General features: G+C 26.5%; 1 protein-coding gene across 1 annotated transcript; it reads left to right on the plus strand.

Moving 5' to 3' along the window:
- Positions 1-394: 394 nt before the first annotated feature.
- On the plus strand, positions 395-22,614 carry LOC111422241 (uncharacterized). Its single transcript, XM_071200885.1, has 5 exons — positions 395-511; positions 13,356-14,018; positions 14,077-14,223; positions 21,653-22,032; positions 22,096-22,614. Exons 2-5 carry the CDS (start codon positions 13,573-13,575, stop codon positions 22,326-22,328), a joined length of 1,206 nt encoding a protein of 401 aa, XP_071056986.1. The 5' UTR covers positions 395-511; positions 13,356-13,572; the 3' UTR covers positions 22,329-22,614.
- Positions 22,615-23,582: the final 968 nt, after the last annotated feature.

The raw sequence follows: 23,582 nt of genomic DNA on the forward strand, positions 1-23,582 counted from the left end.
GTTCCAATAAAAAAAAAATTTGATTTCATCAACTTTACCATCTCAATCATTAATTAAGGAATAAACGCGAAAGTAATCGAGTTAATAACACATTTCTAAATTTATTTACTTTTTTATTATTTCGATAAAAATTTTATTTCCATTTCGTTTATTTCACTTTCATTAAATCGATCTATTTTTAGTAAAGAAACGATTATTTCGCGTGCTTCTTGAGATCCATTTTTTTTTTAACATCACTTAATTTTCTTCAAACACGTTACAACTTGCATAATTTTTTCGTAATTTCTGTATTCGTTGTTTGTGTCGAGAACGAATGGTTTCTCGCGAAATGTTCGAAAATCAATCGGGTGGTCACGGACCGTGTCCAAACCAACCCAAGAATGGGTTGACCACCGCACCACAGTCGCTTCTTAGCAAGCCCCATAACAACACCGATTTCGCTATTAATTTAAAAAAACTCCGCAATTTATTACAATGTAATTTTCTTAATTTTTACCAATACAAAAAAGGGGTAAGTAAAAAAAATTATTTACATTTTTAGCTTTTCTCTCAGAATTAGAATTTCAAATCTTTTTCGTTTGATGTTGTATTTTTTTTGTACACGCAAAGAATTAGTTTCTAATAGGGAGGTTGTTAGAATAAATTAAGGGCGGTGATTAAGGATTTTTTTTTGTATGCCGGTTAAAATAAATGCGCGATTTGGATTTTTTTTATTCTGGTGCAGTATTTAGTTGGTTCGTGGAGATTGAAGCGTTCAGTGGCTCGTTTTTACAAGGTATTGCGCTATTTTTGTGTAGCCTTTCGAACGGAAACCGCTTTGTTTTTAACTTCCGCTTTACCATTCTATTGTTAAAAAAATTATTCTAATTTTACAACATTCACAAAACAAAAATTTATTGCAGCACATAAATATTTATAAATGACCACGTATGCTCACAGGGAAATTAAAACTTTGTATAATCACAAAATATTATAGAGAAAAGTTGTTTACAATCTGATTCTTAACAAATATTGTTTATAAAAATAACTCAATACAAGCAATTATTATGAAGATATACCAAAGAAAGTTGTTTCTAATTTAATTCTAAACAAGAATTGTTCATAAATAATTTTGATTCCATCAATAAAGAAAATGTTGACTTTTTAGCATTATACAGCGTGCTCCTCCACCATATACCACCGGATATAACCATATATCGGTTGTGGTATAGGCTTTTGTGACATCTAAAATTGAGGATAAAAACTCTAAATTCGATATGTATTAAGCCACCCTACTTGGAGAGGTGGTGATCATGTGAAATAAATTTTTTATTGGTAAAATTTAAAAATTGGCAATAAACCGTACATTTAGACTAAAATGAGCTGGATCACCGTCTTTTTAAATCACATCTGATCCAAATTGGCTTCAAATTATTAATTTTATAGTGAATTTTGAAAATTATCGCAACATCGAAAATTTTCTCAATACTTCAAATATTGTTTTCTCAAAAACTAAAGGTTATTTTTCAAAACGGGTTGGTTCATTAGAAAGAGGACACTTTTATTAACACTTTGGGAAAATTTCAAACTCATATTGCAAGAAATGGATTTTATACGAATTTTTAAAACTTAATTGGCGAAAATTGCAAAATTTGAAAAAATTTTCGATTATTTCAAAAATTTATTTCTCAAGAACTGAAAGTGATTTTTCAAAACGGCTTTTTGCATTAAAAAGAGGGCACTTTAATTAATAATTAGTGATATTTCCACAAGGATCCTTCAAGAAATTAATTTTATAGCGAATTTTGAAAATTATCGCAACATCGATAATTTTATCAAAACTTCAAATATTGTTTTCTCAAAAACTAAAAGTTATTTTTCAAAACGTGTTGGTTCATTAGAAAGAGGATAGTTTTATTGACACTTTGGGAAATTTTCAAACTCATATTCCAAGAAATGGATTTGATACGAATTTTTAAAACTTAACCGGCGAAAATTGCAAAATTCGAAAAAATTTTCGTTCATTTCAAAAATTTATTTCTCAAGAATTGAAAGTGATTTTTCAAAACGGCTTGTTGTATTAAAAAGAGGACACTTTAATTAATATTTGGTGATATTTCCACAAGTATCCTTCAAGAAATTAATTTTATAGCGAATTTTGAAAATTATCGCAACATCGAAAATTTTATCAAAACTTCAAATATTGTTTTCTCAATAACTAAAAGTTATTTTTCGTAACGGGTTGGTTCATTGGAAAGAGGACACTTTTATTAACACTTTGGGAAAATTTCAAACTCATATTCCAAGAAATGGATTTTATACGAATTTTTAAAACTTAATTAACGAAAATTGCAAAATTCGAAAAAATTGTCGGTCATTTCAAAAATTTATTTCTCAAGAACTGAAAGTGATTTTTCAAAACGGCTTTTTGCATTAAAAAGAGGACACTTTAATTAATAATTGGTGATATTTCCACAAGGATCCTTCAAGAAATTAACTTTATAGCGAATTTTGAAAATTATCGATGAAAATTGCAACATCGACAATTTTATCAAAACTTCAAATACTGTTTTCTCAAAAACTGAAAGTTATTTTTCAAAACGTGTTGGTTCATTGGAAAGAGGACACTTTTATTAACACTTTGGGAAATTTTCAAACTCATATTCCAAGAAATTGATTTTATACGAATTATTAAAATTTAATCGGCGAAAATTGAAAAATTCGAAAAAATTGTTGATTATTTCAAAAATTTATTTCTCAAGAACTGAAAGTGATATTTAAAACGGCTTGTTGCATTAAAAAGAGGGCACTTTAATTAATAATTGGTGATATTTCCACAAGGATCCTTCAAGAAATTAACTTTACAGCGAATTTTGAAAATTATCGATGAAAATTGCAGAATCGAAAATTTTCTCAAAACTTCAAATATTGCTTTCTCAAAAACTAAAAGTTATTTTTCAAATAGTATTGGTTCATTGGAAAAAGGACACTTTTATTAACACTTTGGGAAAATTACAAACTCATATTCCAAGAAATCGATTTTATACGAATTTTCAAATCTTAATCGGCGAAAATTGCAAAATTCGAAAAAATTGTCGATTATTTCAAAAATTTATTTCTCAAGAACTGAAAATGATTTTTCAAAACGGCTTGTTGCATTAAAAAGAAGACACTTTAATTAATAATTGGTGATATTTCCACAAGGATCCTTCAAGAAATTAATTTTATAGCGAATTTTGAAAATTATCGATGAAAATTGCAACATCGAAAATTTTATCAAAACTTCAAATATTGTTTTCTCAAAAACTAAAAGTTATTTTTCGAATCGTGTAGGTTCATTGGAAAGAGGACACTTTTATTAACACTTTGCGAAAATTTCAAACTCATATTCCAAGAAATGGATTTTATACGGATTTTTAAATCTTAATTGGCGAAAATTGCAAAATTTGAAAACATTTTCGATTATTTCAAAAATTTATTTCTCAAGAACTGAAAGTGATTTTTCAAAACGGCTTGTTGCATTAAAAAGAGGACACTTTAATTAACAATTGGTGATATTTCCATAAGAATGCTTCAAGAAATTAATTTTGTAGCGGATTTTGAAAATTATCGATGAAAATTGCAACATCGACAATTTTATCAAAACTTCTAATATTGTTTTCTCAAAAACTAAAAGTTATTTTTTAAAACGGGTTGGTTCATTGGAAAAAGGGCACTTTTATTAACACTTTCGGAAAATTTCAAACTCATATTCCAAGAAATCGATTTTATAGGAATTTTTAAATCTTAACCGGCGAAATTGCAAAATTCGAAAAAATTGTCGATTATTTCAAAAATTTATTTCTCAAGAACTGAACGTGATTTTTCAAAACGGTTTTTTGCATTAAAAAGAGGACACTTTAATTAATAATTGGTGATATTTCCACAAGGATCCTTCAAAAAATTAATTTTATAGCGAATTTTGAAAATTATCGATGAAAATTGCAACATCAAAAATTTTATCAAAACTTCAAATATTGTTTTCTCAAAAACTAAAAGTTATTTTTCAAAACGGGTTGATTCATTGGAAAGAGGACACTTTTATTAACACTTTGATAAAATTTCAAACTCATATTCCAAAAAATGGATTTTATACGAATTTTTAAAACTTAATTGGCGAAAATTGCAAAATTCGAAAAATTTTTCGATTATTTCAAAAATTTATTTCTCAAGAACTGAAAGTGATATTTCAAAACGGCTTTTTGCATTAAAAAGAGGGCACTTTAATTAATAATTGGTGATATTTCCACAAGGATCCTTCAAGAAATTAATTTTATAGCATATTTTGAAAACTATCGGTGAAAATTGCAACATCGAAAATTTTATCAAAACTTCAAATATTGTTTTCTCAAAAACTAAAAGTTATTTTTCAAAACGGGTTGGTTCATTGGAAAGGGGACACTTTTATTAACACTTTGGGAAATTTTCAAACTCATATTCCAAGAAATTGATTTTATACGAATTATTAAAATTTAATCGGTGAAAATTGAAAAATTCGAAAAAATTGTTGATTATTTCAAAAATTTATTTCTCAAGAACTGAAAGTGATTTTTTAAAACGACTTTTTGCATTAAAAAGAGGACACTTTAATTAATAATTGGTGATATTTCCACAAGGATCCTTCAAGAAATTAATATTATAGCGAATTTTGAAAATTATCGATGAAAATTGCAACATCGAAAATTTTATCAAAACTTCAAGTATTGTTTTCTCAAAAACTAAAAGTTGTTTTGCGAATCGTGTTGGTTCATTGGAAAGAGGACACTTTTATTAACACTTTGGGAAATTTTCAAACTCATATTCCAAGAAATGGATTTTGTACGAATTTTTAAAACTTAGTTGGCGAAAATTGGAAAATTCGAAAAAATTGTCGATTATTTCAAAAATTTATTTCTCAAGAACTGAAAGTGATTTTTCAAAACGACTTGTTGCATTAGAAAGAGGATACTTTAATTAATAATTGGTGATGTTTCCAAGAGGATCCTTCAAGAAATTAATTTTATAGCGAATTTTGAAGATTATCGATGAAAATTGCAACATCAAAAATTTTATCAAAATTTCAAATATTGTTTTTTCAAAAACTAAAAGTTATTTTTGAAATCGTGTTGGTTCATTGGAAAGAGTACACTTTTATTAACACTTTGGGAAATTTTCAAACTCATATTCCAAGAAATGGATTTTATACGAATTATTAAAATTTTATCGGCGAAAATTGAAAAATTCGAAAAAATTATCGATTATTTCAAAAATTTATTTCTCAAAAACTGAAAGTGATTTTTCAAAACGGCTTGTTGCATTAAAAAGAGGATACTTTAGTGAATAATTAGTGATATTTCCACAAGGATCCTTTAAGAAATGAATTTTATAGCGAATTTTGGAAGTTATCGATAAAAATTGCAACATTGAAAATTCTATCAAAACTTCAAATATTGTTTTCTCAAAAACTAAATGTTATTTTTCAAATCGTGTTGGTAAATTGTAAAGAGGACACGTTTATTAACACTTTGAGAAAATTTTAAACTCATATTCCAAGAAATGGATTTTATATGAATTTTTAAAACTTAATGGGCGAAAATTGCAAAATTCTAAAAAATTGTCGATCATTTCAAAAATGTATTTCTCAAGAACTGAAAGTGATTTTTCAAAACGGCTTTTTGCATCAAAAAGAGGACCCTTTAATTAATGATTGTAGATATTTCCACAAGGAGCCTTCAAGGAATTAATTTTATAGCGAATTTTGAAAATTATCGATGAAAATTGCAACATCGAAAATTTTTTCAAAACTTCAAATATTGTTTTCTCAAAAACTAAAAGTTATTTTTCAAAACGGGTTGGTTCATTGCAAAGAGGACACTTTTATTAACACTTTGGGAAATTTTCAAACTCATATTCCAAGAAATGGATTTTATACAAATTTTTAAAACTTAATTGGCGAAAATTGCAAAATTCTAAAAAATTGTCGATCATTTCAAAAATGTATTTCTCAAGAACTGAAAGTGATTTTTCAAAACGGCTTGTTGCATTAAAAAGAGGACACTTTAATTAATAATTGGTGATATTTCCATAAGAATGCTTCAAGAAATTAATTTTGTAGCGAATTTTGAAAATTATCGATGAAAATTGCAACATCGACAATTTTATCAAAACTTCTAATATTGTTTTCTCAAAAACTAAAAGTTATTTTTTAAAACGGGTTGGTTCATTGAAAAAAGGACACTTTTATTAACACTTTCGGAAAATTTCAAACTCATCTTCCAAGAAATCGATTTTATACGAATTTTCAAATCTTAATCGGCGAAAATTGCAAAATTCGAAAAAATTGTCGATTATTTCAAAAATTTATTTCTCAAGAACTAATAGTGATTTTTCAAAACGGCTTGTTGCATTCAAAACAGGACACTTTAATTAATAATTGGTGATATTTCCACAAGGATCCTTCAAGAAATTAATTTTATAGCGAATTTTGAAAATTATCGATGAAAATTGCAACATCGAAAATTTTATCAAAACTTCAAATATTGTTTTCTCAAAAACTAAAAGTTATTTTTCGAATCGTGTAGGTTCATTGGAAAGAGGACACTTTTATTAACACTTTGCGAAAATTTCAAACTCATATTCCAAGAAATGGATTTTATACGGATTTTTAAATCTTAATTGGCGAAAATTGCAAAATTTGAAAACATTTTCGATTATTTCAAAAATTTATTTCTCAAGAACTGAAAGTGATTTTTCAAAACGGCTTGTTGCATTAAAAAGAGGACACTTTAATTAACAATTGGTGATATTTCCATAAGAATGCTTCAAGAAATTAATTTTGTAGCGGATTTTGAAAATTATCGATGAAAATTGCAACATCGACAATTTTATCAAAACTTCTAATATTGTTTTCTCAAAAACTAAAAGTTATTTTTTAAAACGGGTTGGTTCATTGGAAAAAGGGCACTTTTATTAACACTTTCGGAAAATTTCAAACTCATATTCCAAGAAATCGATTTTATAGGAATTTTTAAATCTTAACCGGCGAAAATTGCAAAATTCGAAAAAATTGTCGATTATTTCAAAAATTTATTTCTCAAGAACTGAAAGTGATTTTTCAAAACGGCTTTTTGCATTAAAAAGGGGACACTTTAATTAATAATTGGTGATATTTCCACAAGGATCCTTCAAGAAATTAATTTTATAGCGAATTTTGAAAGTTATCGATAAAAATTGCAACAGCGAAAATTCTATCAAAACTTCAAATATTGTTTTCTCAAAAACTAAAAGTTATTTTTCAAAACGGGTTGGTTCACTGGAAAGAGGACACTTTTATGAACACTTTGGGAAATTTTCAAACTCATATTCCAAGAAATGGATTTTATACAAATTTTTAAAACTTAGTTGGCGAAAATTGGAAAATTCGAAAAAATTGTCGATTATTTCAAAAATTTATTTCTCAAGAACTGAAAGTAATTTTTCAAAACGGCTTGTTGCATTAAAAAGAGGACACTTCAATTAATAATTGGTGATATTTCCACAAGGATCCTTCAAGGAATTAATTTTATAGCGAATTTTGAAAATTATCGATGAAAATTGCAACATCGAAAATTTTTTCAAAAGTTCAAATATTGTTTTCTCAAAAACTAAAAGTTATTTTTCAAAACGGGTTCGTTCATTGCAAAGAGGACACTTTTATTAACACTTTGATAAAATTTCAAACTCATATTCCAAAAAATGGATTTTATACGAATTTTTAAAACTTAATTGGCGAAAATTGCTAAATTCAAAAAAATTGTCGATTATTTCAAAAATGTATTTCTCAGGAACTGAAAGTGATTTTTCAAAACGACTTGTTGCATTAGAAAGAGGATATTTTAATTAATAATTGGTGATGTTTCCAAGAGGATCCTTCAAGAAATTAATTTTATAGCGAATTTTGAAGATTATCGATGAAAATTGCAACATCGAAAATTTTATCAAAATTTCAAATATTGTTTTTCCAAAAACTAAAAGTTATTTTTGAAATCGTGTTGGTTCATTGGAAAGAGCACACTTTTATTAACACTTTGGGAAATTTTCAAACTCATATTCCAAGAAATGGATTTTATACGAATTATTAAAATTTTATCGGCGAAAATTGAAAAATTCGAAAAAATTATCGATTATTTCAAAAATTTATTTCTCAAAAACTGAGAGTGATTTTTCAAAACGGCTTTTTACATTAAAAAGAGGACACTTTAATTAATAATTGGTGATATTTCCATAAGAATGCTTCAAGAAATTAATTTTGTAGCGGATTTTGAAAATTATCGATGAAAATTGCAACATCGACAATTTTATCAAAACTTCTAATATTGTTTTCTCAAAAACTAAAAGTTATTTTTCAAAACGGGTTGGTTCATTGGAAAGGGGACACTTTTATTAACACTTTCGGAAAATTTCAAACTCATATTCCAAGAAATCGATTTTATAGGAATCTTAACCGGCGAAAATTGCAAAATTCGAAAAAATTGTCGATTATTTCAAAAATTTATTTCTCAAGAACTGAAAGTGATTTTTCAAAACGGCTTTTTGCATTAAAAAGGGGACACTTTAATTAATAATTGGTGATATTTCCACAAGGATCCTTCAAGAAATTAATTTTATAGCGAATTTTGAAAGTTATCGATAAAAATTGCAACAGCGAAAATTCTATCAAAACTTCAAATATTGTTTTCTCAAAAACTAAAAGTTATTTTTCAAAACGGGTTGGTTCACTGGAAAGAGGACACTTTTATGAACACTTTGGGAAATTTTCAAACTCATATTCCAAGAAATGGATTTTATACAAATTTTTAAAACTTAGTTGGCGAAAATTGGAAAATTCGAAAAAATTGTCGATTATTTCAAAAATTTATTTCTCAAGAACTGAAAGTAATTTTTCAAAACGGCTTGTTGCATTAAAAAGAGGACACTTCAATTAATAATTGGTGATATTTCCACAAGGATCCTTCAAGGAATTAATTTTATAGCGAATTTTGAAAATTATCGATGAAAATTGCAACATCGAAAATTTTTTCAAAAGTTCAAATATTGTTTTCTCAAAAACTAAAAGTTATTTTTCAAAACGGGTTCGTTCATTGCAAAGAGGACACTTTTATTAACACTTTGATAAAATTTCAAACTCATATTCCAAAAAATGGATTTTATACGAATTTTTAAAACTTAATTGGCGAAAATTGCTAAATTCAAAAAAATTGTCGATTATTTCAAAAATGTATTTCTCAGGAACTGAAAGTGATTTTTCAAAACGACTTGTTGCATTAGAAAGAGGATACTTTAATTAATAATTGGTGATGTTTCCAAGAGGATCCTTCAAGAAATTAATTTTATAGCGAATTTTGAAGATTATCGATGAAAATTGCAACATCGAAAATTTTATCAAAATTTCAAATATTGTTTTTCCAAAAACTAAAAGTTATTTTTGAAATCGTGTTGGTTCATTGGAAAGAGCACACTTTTATTAACACTTTGGGAAATTTTCAAACTCATATTCCAAGAAATGGATTTTATACGAATTATTAAAATTTTATCGGCGAAAATTGAAAAATTCGAAAAAATTATCGATTATTTCAAAAATTTATTTCTCAAAAACTGAGAGTGATTTTTCAAAACGGCTTTTTACATTAAAAAGAGGACACTTTAATTAATAATTGGTGATATTTCCACAAGGATCCTTCAAGAAATTAACTTTATAGCGAATTTTGAAAATTATCGATGAAAATTGCAACATCGACAATTTTATCAAAACTTCAAATATTGTTTTCTCAAAAACTAAAAGTTATTTTTCAAAACGGGTTGGTTCATTGGAAAGGGGACACTTTTATTAACACTTTGGGAAATTTTCAAGCTCATATTCCAAGAAATGGATTTTATACGAATTTTTATAACTTAGTTGGCGAAAATTGGAAAATTCGAAAAAATTGTCGATTATTTCAAAAATTTATTTCTCAAGAACTGAAAGTGATTTTTCAAAACGGCTTGTTGCATTAGAAAGAGGATACTTTAATTAATAATTGGTGATGTTTCCAAGAGGATCCTTCAAGAAATTAATTTTATAGCGAATTTTGAAGATTATCGACGAAAATTGCAACATCGAAAATTTTATCAAAATTTCAAATATTGTTTTTTCAAAAACTAAAAGTTATTTTTGAAATCGTGTTGGTTCATTGGAAAGAGTACACTTTTATTAACACTTTGGGAAATTTTCAAACTCATATTCCAAGAAATGGATTTTATACGAATTATTAAAATTTTATCGGCGAAAATTGAAAAATTCGAAAAAATTATCGATTATTTCAAAAATTTATTTCTCAAAAACTGAGAGTGATTTTTCAAAACGGCTTTTTACATTAAAAAGAGGACACTTTAATTAATAATTGGTGATATTTCCACAAGGATCCTTCAAGAAATTAACTTTATAGCGAATTTTGAAAATTATCGATGAAAATTGCAACATCGACAATTTTATCAAAACTTCAAATATTGTTTTCTCAAAAACTAAAAGTTATTTTTCAAAACGGGTTGGTTCATTGGAAAGGGGACACTTTTATTAACACTTTGGGAAATTTTCAAGCTCATATTCCAAGAAATGGATTTTATACGAATTTTTATAACTTAGTTGGCGAAAATTGGAAAATTCGAAAAAATTGTCGATTATTTCAAAAATTTATTTCTCAAGAACTGAAAGTGATTTTTCAAAACGGCTTGTTGCATTAGAAAGAGGATACTTTAATTAATAATTGGTGATGTTTCCAAGAGGATCCTTCAAGAAATTAATTTTATAGCGAATTTTGAAGATTATCGATGAAAATTGCAACATCAAAAATTTTATCAAAATTTCAAATATTGTTTTTTCAAAAACTAAAAGTTATTTTTGAAATCGTGTTGGTTCATTGGAAAGAGTACACTTTTATTAACACTTTGGGAAATTTTCAAACTCATATTCCAAGAAATGGATTTTATACGAATTATTAAAATTTTATCGGCGAAAATTGAAAAATTCGAAAAAATTATCGATTATTTCAAAAATTTATTTCTCAAAAACTGAAAGTGATTTTTCAAAACGGCTTGTTGCATTAAAAAGAGGATACTTTAGTGAATAATTAGTGATATTTCCACAAGGATCTTTAAAGAAATTAATTTTATAGCGAATTTTGAAAATTATCGATAGAAATTGCAACATCGAAAATTTTATCAAAACTTCAAATATTGTTTTCTCAATAACTAAAAGTTATTTTTCAAAACAGATTGGTTCATTGGAATGAGGACACTTTTATTAACACTTTGGGAAAATTTCAAACTCATATTAGAAGAAATGGATTTTATAGGAATTTTTAAAACTTAATCGGCGAAAATTGAAAAATTCGAAAAAATTGTTGATTATTTCAAAAATTTATTTCTCAACAACTGAAAGTGATTTTTCAAAGCGACTTTTTGCATTAAAAAGAGGATACTTTAATTAATAATTAGTGATATTTCCACAAGGATCCTTTAAGAAATGAATTTTATAGCGAATTTTGAAGATAATCGATGAAAATTGGAACATCGAAAATTTTATCAAAACTTCAAGTATTGTTTTCTCAAAAACTAAAAGTTATTTTTCGAATCGTGTTGGTTCATTGGAAAGAGGACACTTTTATTAACACTTTGGGAAATTTTCAAACTCATATTCCAAGAAATGGATTTTGTACGAATTTTTAAAACTTAGTTGGCGAAAATTGGAAAATTCGAAAAAATTGTCGATTATTTCAAAAATTTATTTCTCAAGAACTGAAAGTGATTTTTCAAAACGGCTTGTTGCATTAAAAAGAGGACACTGTAATTAATAATTGGTAATATTTCCACAAGGATCCTTCAAGAAATTAATTTTATAGCGAATTTTGAAAATTATCGCAACATCGAAAATTTTATCAAAACTTCAAATATTGTTTTCTCAATAACTAAAAGTTATTTTTCAAAATGGGTTGGTTCATTGGAAAGAGGACACTTTTATTAACACTTTGGGAAATTTTCAAACTCATATTCCAAGAAATGGATCTTATACAAATTTTTAAAACTTAATTGGCAAAAATTGCAAAATTCTAAAAAATTGTCGATCATTTCAAAAATGTATTTCTCAAGAACTGAAAGTGATTTTTCAAAACGGCTTTTTGCATTAAAAAGAGGACACTTTAATTAATAATTGTTGATATTTCCACAAGGATCCTTCAAGAAATTAATGTTATAGCGAATTTTGAAGATGATCGATGAAAATTGTAACATCGAAAATTTTATCAAAACTTCAAGTATTGTTTTCTCAAAAACTAAAAGTTATTTTTCAAATCGTGTTGGTTCATTGGAAAGAGGACAGTTTTGTTAGCACTTTGGGAAATTTTTAAACTCATATTTCAAGAAATGGATTTTATACGAATTTTTAAAACTTAGTTGGCGAAAATTGGAAAATTCGAAAAAATTGTCGATTATTTCAAAAATTTATTTCTCAAGAACTGAAAGTAATTTTTCAAAACGGTTTTTTGCATTAAAAAGAGGATACTTTAATTAATAATTGGTGATATTTCCACAAACATCCTTCAAGAAATTAATTTTATAGCGAATTTTGAAAATTATCGCAACATCAAAAATTTTATCAAAATTTCAAATATTGTTTTCTCAATAACTAAAAGTTATTTTTCAAAACGGGTTGGTTGATTGGAAAGAGGACACTTTTATTAACACTTTGGGAAATTTTTACCGGATAGTTGCCGGATATCCGTTCCACCACTAATTTATATATACAGGGTGTTTCACTTAAAAGACCCTGGGCAAGTATCTCTAGCATGGGTTGAGATATTATAATTTTGTAAGAAGTGTTACTATTCATTGTACAAAAATAAAGATGGTCTTGTAGTCAAAAGAAACTTTCCCTTCAACAAAACGTTTTTATTTTAATTAACATCTGAGTGAAATTGGTGCTTCTCAATCCAAGTATTTTATTTTTAAATAGTATTTCAGTTAGACTTGGGCTGAAGAGTCGCATATATTTATATGTATATATAACTTTTTTTCTTGCAGACAATTTCGATCTAATCACATTCCTTTATCGCCGAACAAATTTCACCCTCACCATTTCTAACCTTCCAGATTTGAACAACACACGTCCAGAAATAATGTTTATGCGGGGTTGAATCTGAATATTATCAAGATTTAAACGCACGCTAAGGCCACATTAAAGAAACCCTCCGCCAATCCAGCACAACTCTTTCAACTCACTCACTCTTCGCGAGTGGGCGGTGAGGTCATCGCCTACAATAAACTAATTATTACCCTTTGATTTTCAGGTCAGATTGGGATTAAAGAAGAAATAATCGTTGAAACGATTTGAATATGAGAAAAAAAGCAAATTGATTATTTCAAGTCGACGATATAATTGAATCTTTAACGTGGGAATATCGATTGGAAATAGCGTGCCGCTTCTGTATTAAGTAAAACGGGACACTTATCAAATATAACGAAGTTAAAACGAGGGCAAGAATTCAATAGAAATTTTCTTTCAAAATGATAATTAATTTCTTAATATTTATAATTTTGGAATTCACCCCGATTCATTCTTTAAAATACGATTGTAGCTCAACGGAATATAATAGATGCGTAAAAATCGCAGATCCTTTAGTCAAAGAGATTCATTTAATTTTTCCCGATAATTTAGACGACGTCGATCGCGTTTGCACCACATGGAATCATTTAATAAATTGTCTTAGCACATACACAGGGAAATGTTTTACGTACCAAGAACGGAATCAATTCAACAAAGCTGTTCGAAGTTCGATTGAGTCGGTGCATCAGATGTGCAACACCGATTCGGGTTACCAAAAGGAATATTTAAGATACGCCCCGTGCTTAAAAAGCACGATAACCGATCGCGAGCATTGCGGGTATGAATATAACACCTTGGTTAATCAAGTTTCGAGGGGTGATGACATATCGAGGGCGACTTTATGCTGGTAAGAACTAATTAATATAAAAAAATAACTCATTAAATAATTAATTAATTTGTTGAAGCACCCACGAGAAATTTAAGAGATGCGTTTCGACCGAAACGACGAAATTGTGCGATGGCGGGATTCAAAATGGACCGGCGACTAGGTTTTCAGGGCAAGTCATTGAAAAGGCTTTGAGTTTTATTCAGGATCAATGCTTCAATTATATGTAACTATATAGATATATATTCCTTTTTTGACTAATTAAGCTAAATCTGTTGTGATATCGATCTAATGTAAAAACGTACTATTCAGTGGGAAATTAAAATTTAGTTATCTTAAAAAATTCCATCAAGAAAAGTTGTTTCTAATTTAATTCTAAACAAGAATTGTTTATAAAAAAAATCGATACAGTCAATAATTATTATTATAATCTCAAAAATATTAATATGCATACCAGTATACAGCGCCACCTGGTAGAGATATCAAATTTTTTTATTAAAATAATCGATTTTAAATTGCATTATAAACAAATATTATATAAAACATTTTTCGATAAAAACTATAATTTGCGTAGAAATGTCCTGAATTCTTGTGATATATACAGTGGTATATACAGTGGGGTGGTTCAGTTTTTAATCGGGAAAGTTTACTGGTACGTAGTACTTGCCAAAATAATACAAGTTTTTTTATATAAACATAAAGTCGCAACTCTTTTGTTTTCGAGCTATGAGCTGTTAAAGTTGAGCCAAAAATTTATTATTTTGATTTTGAATGATTATTTTCAAAAAACGTCATTTTATACAATTTTCGGTATCTCATGAAATAATATAGCTACAATCATGAAAGATATATCATTTTGAAGCTAAAAGTGTGTACTTGGTTTTATTTGTATGCATTATTGATCTAAATCTGCTGGTTTATTAAGAAAAAAATTCTCAAGTTGATTAAATTTATGCTAAAAATAACAAATTTTCAAAAAAGGTCATGTTATACAATTTTCGATATCCCATGATACAATACAGCTACAATCATGAATGATACACCATATTGAAGTTAAAATTGTGTATTTTGTTTTATTTGTATACATTATTGTTCTAAATCTATTGGATTATTAGGAAAAAAAATCTAAAGTTGATTAAATTTATTCCAAAAAAAAATTTTTTTTAAAACATAATATTATACAATTTTCGATAACTCATGAAACAATTTAGCTACAATCATGAATGATATATCATTTTGAAGCTAAATGTGTGTACCTTGTATTACGTGTATACATTATTGTTCTGAATCTATTGGTTTATTAGGAACAAAATTCTCAAGTTGATTAAATTTATGCTAAAAATAACAAATTTTCAAAAAACGTCATGTTAGACAATTTTCGATATCTCATGAAATAATTTAGCTACAATCATGAATGATATATTATTTTGAAGCTGAAAGTGTGTATTTTGTTTTGCTTGTAAACATTATTGTTCTAAATCTATTGGTTTATTAGAAAAAAATTTCCCAACTTAATTAAATTTATGCTAAAAACAGCAAATTTTCAAAAAACGTCATGTTATACAATTTTCGCTATCTCATGAAATAATATAGGTACAATCATAAGTGATGTATCATTTTGAAGCTAAAAGTGTATACTTTGTTTTGTTTGTAAACATTATTGTTCTAAATCTATTGGTTTATTAGGAAAAAATTTCCCAACTTAATTAAATTTATGCTAAAAACAGCAAATTTTCAAAAGCCTCATGTTATACAATTTTCGCTATCTCATGAAATAATATAGGTACAATCATAAATGATGTATCATTTTGAAGCTAAAAGTGTGTACTTTATTTTATTTATAAACATTATTGTTCCAAATTTATTGGTTTATTAGGAACAGAATTCTCAAGTTTATTAAATTTATACTAAAAACAATAAATTTTCAAAAAACGTCATGTTATACAATTTTCAATATCTCAGGAAACAATTTAGCTACTATGATGAATGATGTATCATTTTAAAGCTAAAAGTGTGTACTTTGTTTTATTTATAAACATTATTGTTCCAAATCTATTGGTTTACTAGGAAAAAAATTCTCAAATTGATTAAATTTATGCTAAAAATAACAAATTATCAAAAAACGTCATGTTGTACAATTTTCGATATCTCATGAAACAATTTAGCTACAATCATGAATGATATATCATTTAGAAGCTAAAAGTGTGTACTTTGTTTTACTTGTATACATTACTGTTCTAAATCTATTGGTTTATTAGGAAAAAAATTCTCAACTTGATTAAATTTATGCTAAAAATAAGAAATTTCCAAAATACGTCATGTTATACAATTTTCGCTATCTCATGAAATAATATAGGTACAATCATAAATGATGTATCATCTTGAAGCTAAAAGTGTATACTTTGTTTTGTTTGTAAACATTATTGTTCTAAATCTATTGGTTTATTAGGAAAAAATTTCCCAACTTCATTAAATTTATGCTAAAAACAGCAAATTTTCAAAAACCTCATGTTACACAATTTTCGCTATTTCATGAAATTATATAGGTACAATCATAAATGATGTATCATTTTGAAGCTAAACGTGTATACTTTGTTTTGTTTGTAAACATTATTGTTCTAAATCTATTGGCTTATAAGGAAAAAATTTCCCAACTTAATTAAATTGATGCTAAAAACAGCAAATTTTCAAAAACCGTCATGTTATACAATTTTCGCTATCTCATGAAATAATATAGGTACAATCATAAATGATGTATCATCTTGAAGCTAAAAGTGTATACTTTGTTTTGTTTGTAAACATTATTGTTCTAAATCTATTGGCTTATAAGGAAAAAATTTCCCAACTTAATTAAATTGATGCTAAAAACAGCAAATTTTCAAAAAATGTCATATTAGACAATTTTCGATATCTCATGAAATAATATAGCTGCAATCATCAATGATGTATCATTTTGAAGCTAAACGTGTATACTTTGTTTTGTTTGTAAACATTATTGTTCTAAATCTATTGGCTTATAAGGAAAAAATTTCCCAACTTAATTAAATTGATGCTAAAAACAGCAAATTTTCAAAAACCGTCATGTTATACAATTTTCGCTATCTCATGAAATAATATAGGTACAATCATAAATGATGTATCATTTTGAAGCTAAACGTGTATACTTTGTTTTGTTACATACATTATTGTTCTAAATCTATTGGTTTATTAAGAAGCAAATTTTCAAATAACCTTATTTCATACAATTTTCGATAACTCATGAAACAACTTAGCTACTATCATGAATGATATATCATTTTGAAGCTAAAGTGTGTACTTTGTTTTATTTATAAACATTATTGTTCTAAATCAATTGGTTTACTAGGAATAGGATTCTCAAGTTGATTAAATTTATGCTAAAAATAAGAAATTTTCAAAATACGTAATGTTATACAATTTTCGATATCTCATGAAACAATATAGTTACAATCATGGATGATGTATCATTTTGCAACAAAAAGTGTGTACTTTGTTTTATTTGTATGCTTTATTGTTCTAAATCTATTGGTTTATTAAGAAGCAAATTTTCAAACAACCTTATTTCATATAATTTTCGATATCTGATGAAACAATATAGCTACAATCGTGAATGATGTATCATTTTAAAGCTAAAAGTGTGCACATTGTTTTATTTATATACATGATTGTTCTAAATCTATTGGTTTATTAGGAAAAGAATTCTCAACTAGATTAAATTTATTCTAAAAATAACAAATTTTCAAAAAACGTCATGTTATACAATTTTCGATATCTCATGAAACAATATAGCTACAATTATGAATGATGTATTATTTTGAGCTAAAAGTGTGTACTTTGTTTTATTTGTATACATTATTCTTCTAAATCCATTGGTTTGTTAGGAAAAAAATTATCAAGTTAATTAAATTTATGCCAAAAATAACAAATGTTCAAAAAATGTTATGTTATACAATTTTTGGTATCTCATGGAACAATATAGTTACAATCATGGATGATGTATCATTTTGAAGTTAAAAGTTTGTACTTTGTTTTATTTGTATGCTTTATTGTTCTAAATCTATTGGTTTATTAAGAAGCAAATTTTCAAACAACCTTATTTCATACAATTTTCGATAACTCATGAAACAATTTAGCTACAATCATGAATGATATATCATTTTGAAGCTAAAGTGTGTACTTTGTTTTATTTATAAACATTATTGTTCTAAATCTATAGGTTTTGCTAGAAAAAGAATTCCCAAGTTGATTAAATTTATTCTAAAAATAACAAATTTTCAAAGTACGTTATGTTATACAATTTTCGATATCTCATGAAATAATTTAGTTACAATCATGAATGATATATCATTTTGAGGCTAAAAGTGTGTACTTTGTTCTATTTGTATACATTATTGTTCTAAATCTATTGGTTTATTAAAAACAACATTCTCAAGTTGATTAAATTTATGCTAAAAACAAATTTTCAAAAAACGTCATGTTAGACAATTTTCGATATCTCATGAAACAATTTAGCTACAATCATGAATGATGTATCATTTTGAAGCTAAAAGTGTGTACGTTGTTTTATTTGTAAACATTATTGTTCTAAATTTATTGGTTTATTAGGAAAAAAATTCTCAAGATGATTAAATTTATGCTAAAAATAACAAATTTTCAAAATACGTCATGTTATACAATTTTCGATATCCCATGAAACAATTTCGCTACAATCATGAATGATGTATCATTTTGAAGCTAAAGTGTGTACTTTGTTTTATTTATAAACATTATTGTTCTAAATCTATAGGTTTACTAGAAAAAGAATTCTCAAGTTGATTAAATTTATTCTTAAAATAACAAATTTTCAAAAAACGTCATGTTATACAATTATTGATGTCCCATGAAACAATTTAGCTACAATCACGAATGATGTATCATTTTGAAGCTAAAAGTGTGTACTTTATTTTATTTATAAACATTTTTGTTCTAAGTCTATAGGTTCACTAGGAAAAAAATTCTCACGTTGATTAAATTTATTCTAAAAATAACAAATTATCAAAAAACGTCATGTTGTACAATTTTCGATATCTCATGAAACAATTTAGCTACAATCATGAATGATGTATCATTTTGAAGCTAAAAGTGTGTACTTTGTTTTATTTGTATACATTATTGTTCTAAATCTATTGGTTTATTAGAAAAAAAAATCTAAAATTGATTAAATTTATTCTAAAAATAACAAATTTTAAAAAACATCATATTATACAATTTTCGATAACTCATGAAACAATTTAGCTACAATCATGAATGATGTATCATTTTGAAGCTAAAGGTGTATACTTTGTTCTGTTTGTATACATTATTGTTCTAAATCTATTGGTTTATTAGGAACAAAATTCTCAACTTGATTAAATTTATGCTAAAAACGTCAAATTTTCAGAAAACGTCATTTTATACAATTTTCGGTATCTCATGAAACAATATCGCTACAATCATGAATGATATATCGTCTTAAAGCTAAAGGTGTGTACTTTGTTTTATTTGTGTACATTATTGTTCTGAATCCGTTGGTTTATTAGGAAAAAAAATCTCAAATTATCAAAAAACGTCATGTTAGACATTATTCGATATCTCATGAAACAATATAGCTACAATCATGAATGATGTATCATTTTGAAGCTAAATGTGTGTACTTTGTTTTATTTGTATACATTATTGTTCTGAATCCATTGGTTTATTAGGAAAAAAAATCTCAAATTATCAAAAAACGTCATGTTAGACATTTTTCGATATCTCATGAAACAATATAGCTACAATCATGAATAATGTATCAATTTGAAGCTAAAGCTGTGTACTTTGTTTTATTTACAAACATTATTGTTCTAAATCTATTGGTTTACTAGGAAAAGAATTCTCAAGTTGATTAAATTTATTCTAAAAATTATCAAAAAACGTCATGTTGTACAATTTTCGATATCTCATGAAACAATTTAGCTACAATCATGAATAATATATCATTTTGCAACAAAAAGTGTGTACTTTGTTTTATTTGTATACGTTATTGTTCTAAATCTATTGGTTTATTGGGAAACGAATTCTCAATTTGATTAAATTTATGCTAAAAATAATAAATTTTCAAGAAACATCATGTTGTACAATTTTCGATATCTCATGAAACAACTTAGCTACAATCATGAATGATGTATCATTTTGAAGCTAAAAGTGTGTACTTTGTTTTATTTATAAACATTATTGTTCTAAATTTATTGATTTATTAGGAACAGAATTCTCAAATTTATTAAATTTATACTAAAAACAATAAATTTTCAAAAAACGTCATGTTATACAATTTTCAATATCTCATGAAACAATTTAGCTACAATCATGAATGATATATCATTTTCAAGCTAAATGTATGTACTTTGTTTTATTTACAAACATTATTGTTCTAAATCTATTGGTTTACTAGGAAAAGAATTCTCAAGTTGATTAAATTTATTCTAAAAATAACAAATTATCAAGAAACGTCATGTTATACAATTTTCCATATCTCAACAAACAATTTAGCTACAATCATCAATCATATATCATTTTGAAGTAAAAAATGTGTACTTTATTGTATTTGTATACATTATTATTCTACATCTATTGGTTTATTAGAAAAAAGAATTCTCAACTTGATTAAATTTATGCTAAAAACAGCAAATTTTCAAAAAACGGTATGTTAGACAATTTTCGATATGTCATGAAACATTTTAGCTACAATCATGAATGATATATCATTTTGAAGCTAAAATTGTGTACTTTGTTTTATTTGTTTGCATTATTTTCTAAATCTATTGGTTTATTAGGAAAAAATTGTCAATTGATTAAATTTATGCTAAAAACATTAAATTTTCAAAAAACGTCATGTTATACAATTTTCAATATCTCATGAAACAATTTAGCTACAATCATGAATGATGTATCATTTTGAAGCTAAAGGTGTGTACTTTGTTTTATTTGTATACATTGTTGTTCTAAATCTATTGGTGTATTAGGAAAAGAGTTCTCAATTTGATTAAATTTATGCTAAAAATAACAAATTTAAAAAAAATTTCATAATATACAATTTTCGATATCTCATGAAACAATTTAACTACAATCATGAATGATACATCATTTTGTAGCTAAAATTGTGTACTTTATTTTATTTCTATGCATTATTGTTCTAAATTTATTGGTTTATTAGGAAAAAAATTCTCCCATTGATTAAATTTATGCTAAAAACATCGAATTTTCAAGAAACGTCATGTTAGAGAATTTTCGATATTTCATGAAACAATATAGCTGAATGATATATCAATTTAAAGCTAATAGTGTGTACTTTGTTTTACATGTATAGATTATTGTTCTAAATCTATGGGTTTATTAGGAAAACACGTCTGAACCTGTCGTAAAGCCACCACTTTATGTACTAGTATTGTACGAAAGATTTTTCGATAAAATCTATAATTTGCTTTGAAATTGATTTGATATAGGTAGTAATAACGTACTGTTCAGTGGGAAATTAAAATTTCGTTTTATCACAAAATGCATTTGTAATCTAATTTTCAATAGATATTGTTTATAAAGAATTCAGTACGATGAAAAATTATATATATATAAATTTTTTTTAGCCCATCAAGTAATATAAACTGCGAAATTTTACTTCGAAACGATTACTTCACCGATTCAACATTCCCGTCTTCAATAACAACCACAAACATACTCGCAAAAGAATTACCACCATTAAATAAAAAATCAACAATAACTCCTTGGTTGCCTTCCACGAGTATTCAATTTACTCCAGTCGTTTCCGAGTCATCATCAGGCGACTCCAACGTTGACACATTAGGTTCAAGAAGTAGACCGAGTTCTTACGGGCGTTCAAGTAGTTGGTCGGATTTTAGCGAAACCCCAAATTTCCCAACGACTAATTTCGAGCAATCAACTACTTATTCGCCCGATTTTTCATCGAACGGATGGGTCGTGTCGAATTATCCATCAAAAACCGATGGTACTTTAAATAACTTTAAAACTATTTTTATTAAAGATAAATAATAATTCTTATTTGATTTAGATTTCGATGGTTTTTCAACTCAACAAGATTCTAGAACGTTTTCGGAGGGGGCGTTCACAGATTCGGATCCAAATTCGGTTCAAACTTGGTATCCCGCAGCTGGGGATCAAATCGAAAATGAAGTTGAGGAGCCGAATCAACAAGGATTGGTGAAGCGGCATAATGGTGGTGGGTTAAAAATGCCGGTGATATGGGTTATGGTGATAACGGCGATTTTAACGATGAAAATTTAGTAGGGTTAAGATAAATAATTAATTGTAAGGATTATAAATATACATATATAAAGTAATATATATCGAAATTAAACGTTAAAGCGAGCTTTAGGTTTAAAAATGAAAGTTGTTACCAAATTCTAGTACAAAATTGTATTTTTTTTAAATAGTTACTTATTGCACTAGTCAATCTAATTAAGTTTAAAATATTTACTTTTAATTAGTGACAAGATGTTCACCAGTCTACCAAGGAAATAGTGTATAATAACGAAGAAGTTTTTAATAAAAATTATTTAGTCTGAAAACATTTAACATTTTTAATAACTTAATCTGTGTTTATCTTATAAATCGATACTCCATGCTGTAGATCAGTTATTCATTACAAGATGTCGCTCTGATTGGTACTTTCTTTAACATTGATTAGATAGATAGATAGTCATTTATTGTCACCAACAAAAGAAACAACTCTTATAAACTATTTACAATTTAACAAATCAAAATCAAAATTTAACAGAACAAAATCAAAATTTAAGAAATCGAAATCATACTTTAGCAAATTAATATCAAAACTATTGGACAATGGAAACTATGGTGACTTTTTCGGTGTTAACCGTGGCATTTCCATAATGGGATTGAGTTCGTTATGCTCTTAACCCTTTGTGTCCCAAGAAGTCAAACATTTTGAAACTTTGTGACATAATCAGAAAGAATTAAAACGCTATCAAAATACACTCAGTAAAGGCCTTTGGAATAAAATTTTAGCAAAATATGCAATCCCCCTATTTTCGCATAGTCTAAGTGTCAAAAAAGATGCCAATTCAAAAATTCCTGGAAACCGTGTTTATTGAAATTAAGAAATAAAACTTATTTTAAATTGAAGCTTGAAGCTTTATGTTTAAATCGATGTATAACAATCGATGGGTTGAATTAAAAAAATATTGAGAAAAAGAGTATTGAGTTAAAACTAACATTTTCGTATAACCTAACAGTGTCAAAAAAGATGCTAATTTAAAAATTCCTGGAAGCCGTATTTATTGAAATTAAAGAATGAGACTTATTCTAAATTAAAGCTCAAAGCTTTCTTTTTAAAATGATGTATAATAACTGTTGGGTTGGATTGGAAAAATATTGACAAAAAACATGTTGAAACAAAACTTACATTTTCGTATAATCTAAGAGTGCCAAAAAAGATGCTAATTTAAAAATTCCTGGAAGCCGTATTTATTGAAATTAAGGAATGAAACTTATTTTAAATTAAAGCTCAAAGCTTTCTTT

This window comes from Onthophagus taurus, unplaced genomic scaffold (genome assembly GCF_036711975.1).
Source record: "Onthophagus taurus isolate NC unplaced genomic scaffold, IU_Otau_3.0 ScKx7SY_15, whole genome shotgun sequence".
Taxonomy (NCBI): domain Eukaryota; kingdom Metazoa; phylum Arthropoda; class Insecta; order Coleoptera; family Scarabaeidae; genus Onthophagus; species Onthophagus taurus.

Excerpts from the sequence above, each read along its gene's own strand:
- LOC111422241 (XM_071200885.1), top strand. The coding sequence starts at position 13,573 with ATGATAATTAATTTCTTAATATTTATAATTTTGGAATTCACCCCGATT. Across the intron at positions 14,224-21,652 it reads GATCAATGCTTCAATTATAT|CCCATCAAGTAATATAAACT; the intron begins GTAACTATATAG and ends AATTTTTTTTAG. Across the intron at positions 22,033-22,095 it reads TTATCCATCAAAAACCGATG|ATTTCGATGGTTTTTCAACT; the intron begins GTACTTTAAATA and ends TATTTGATTTAG.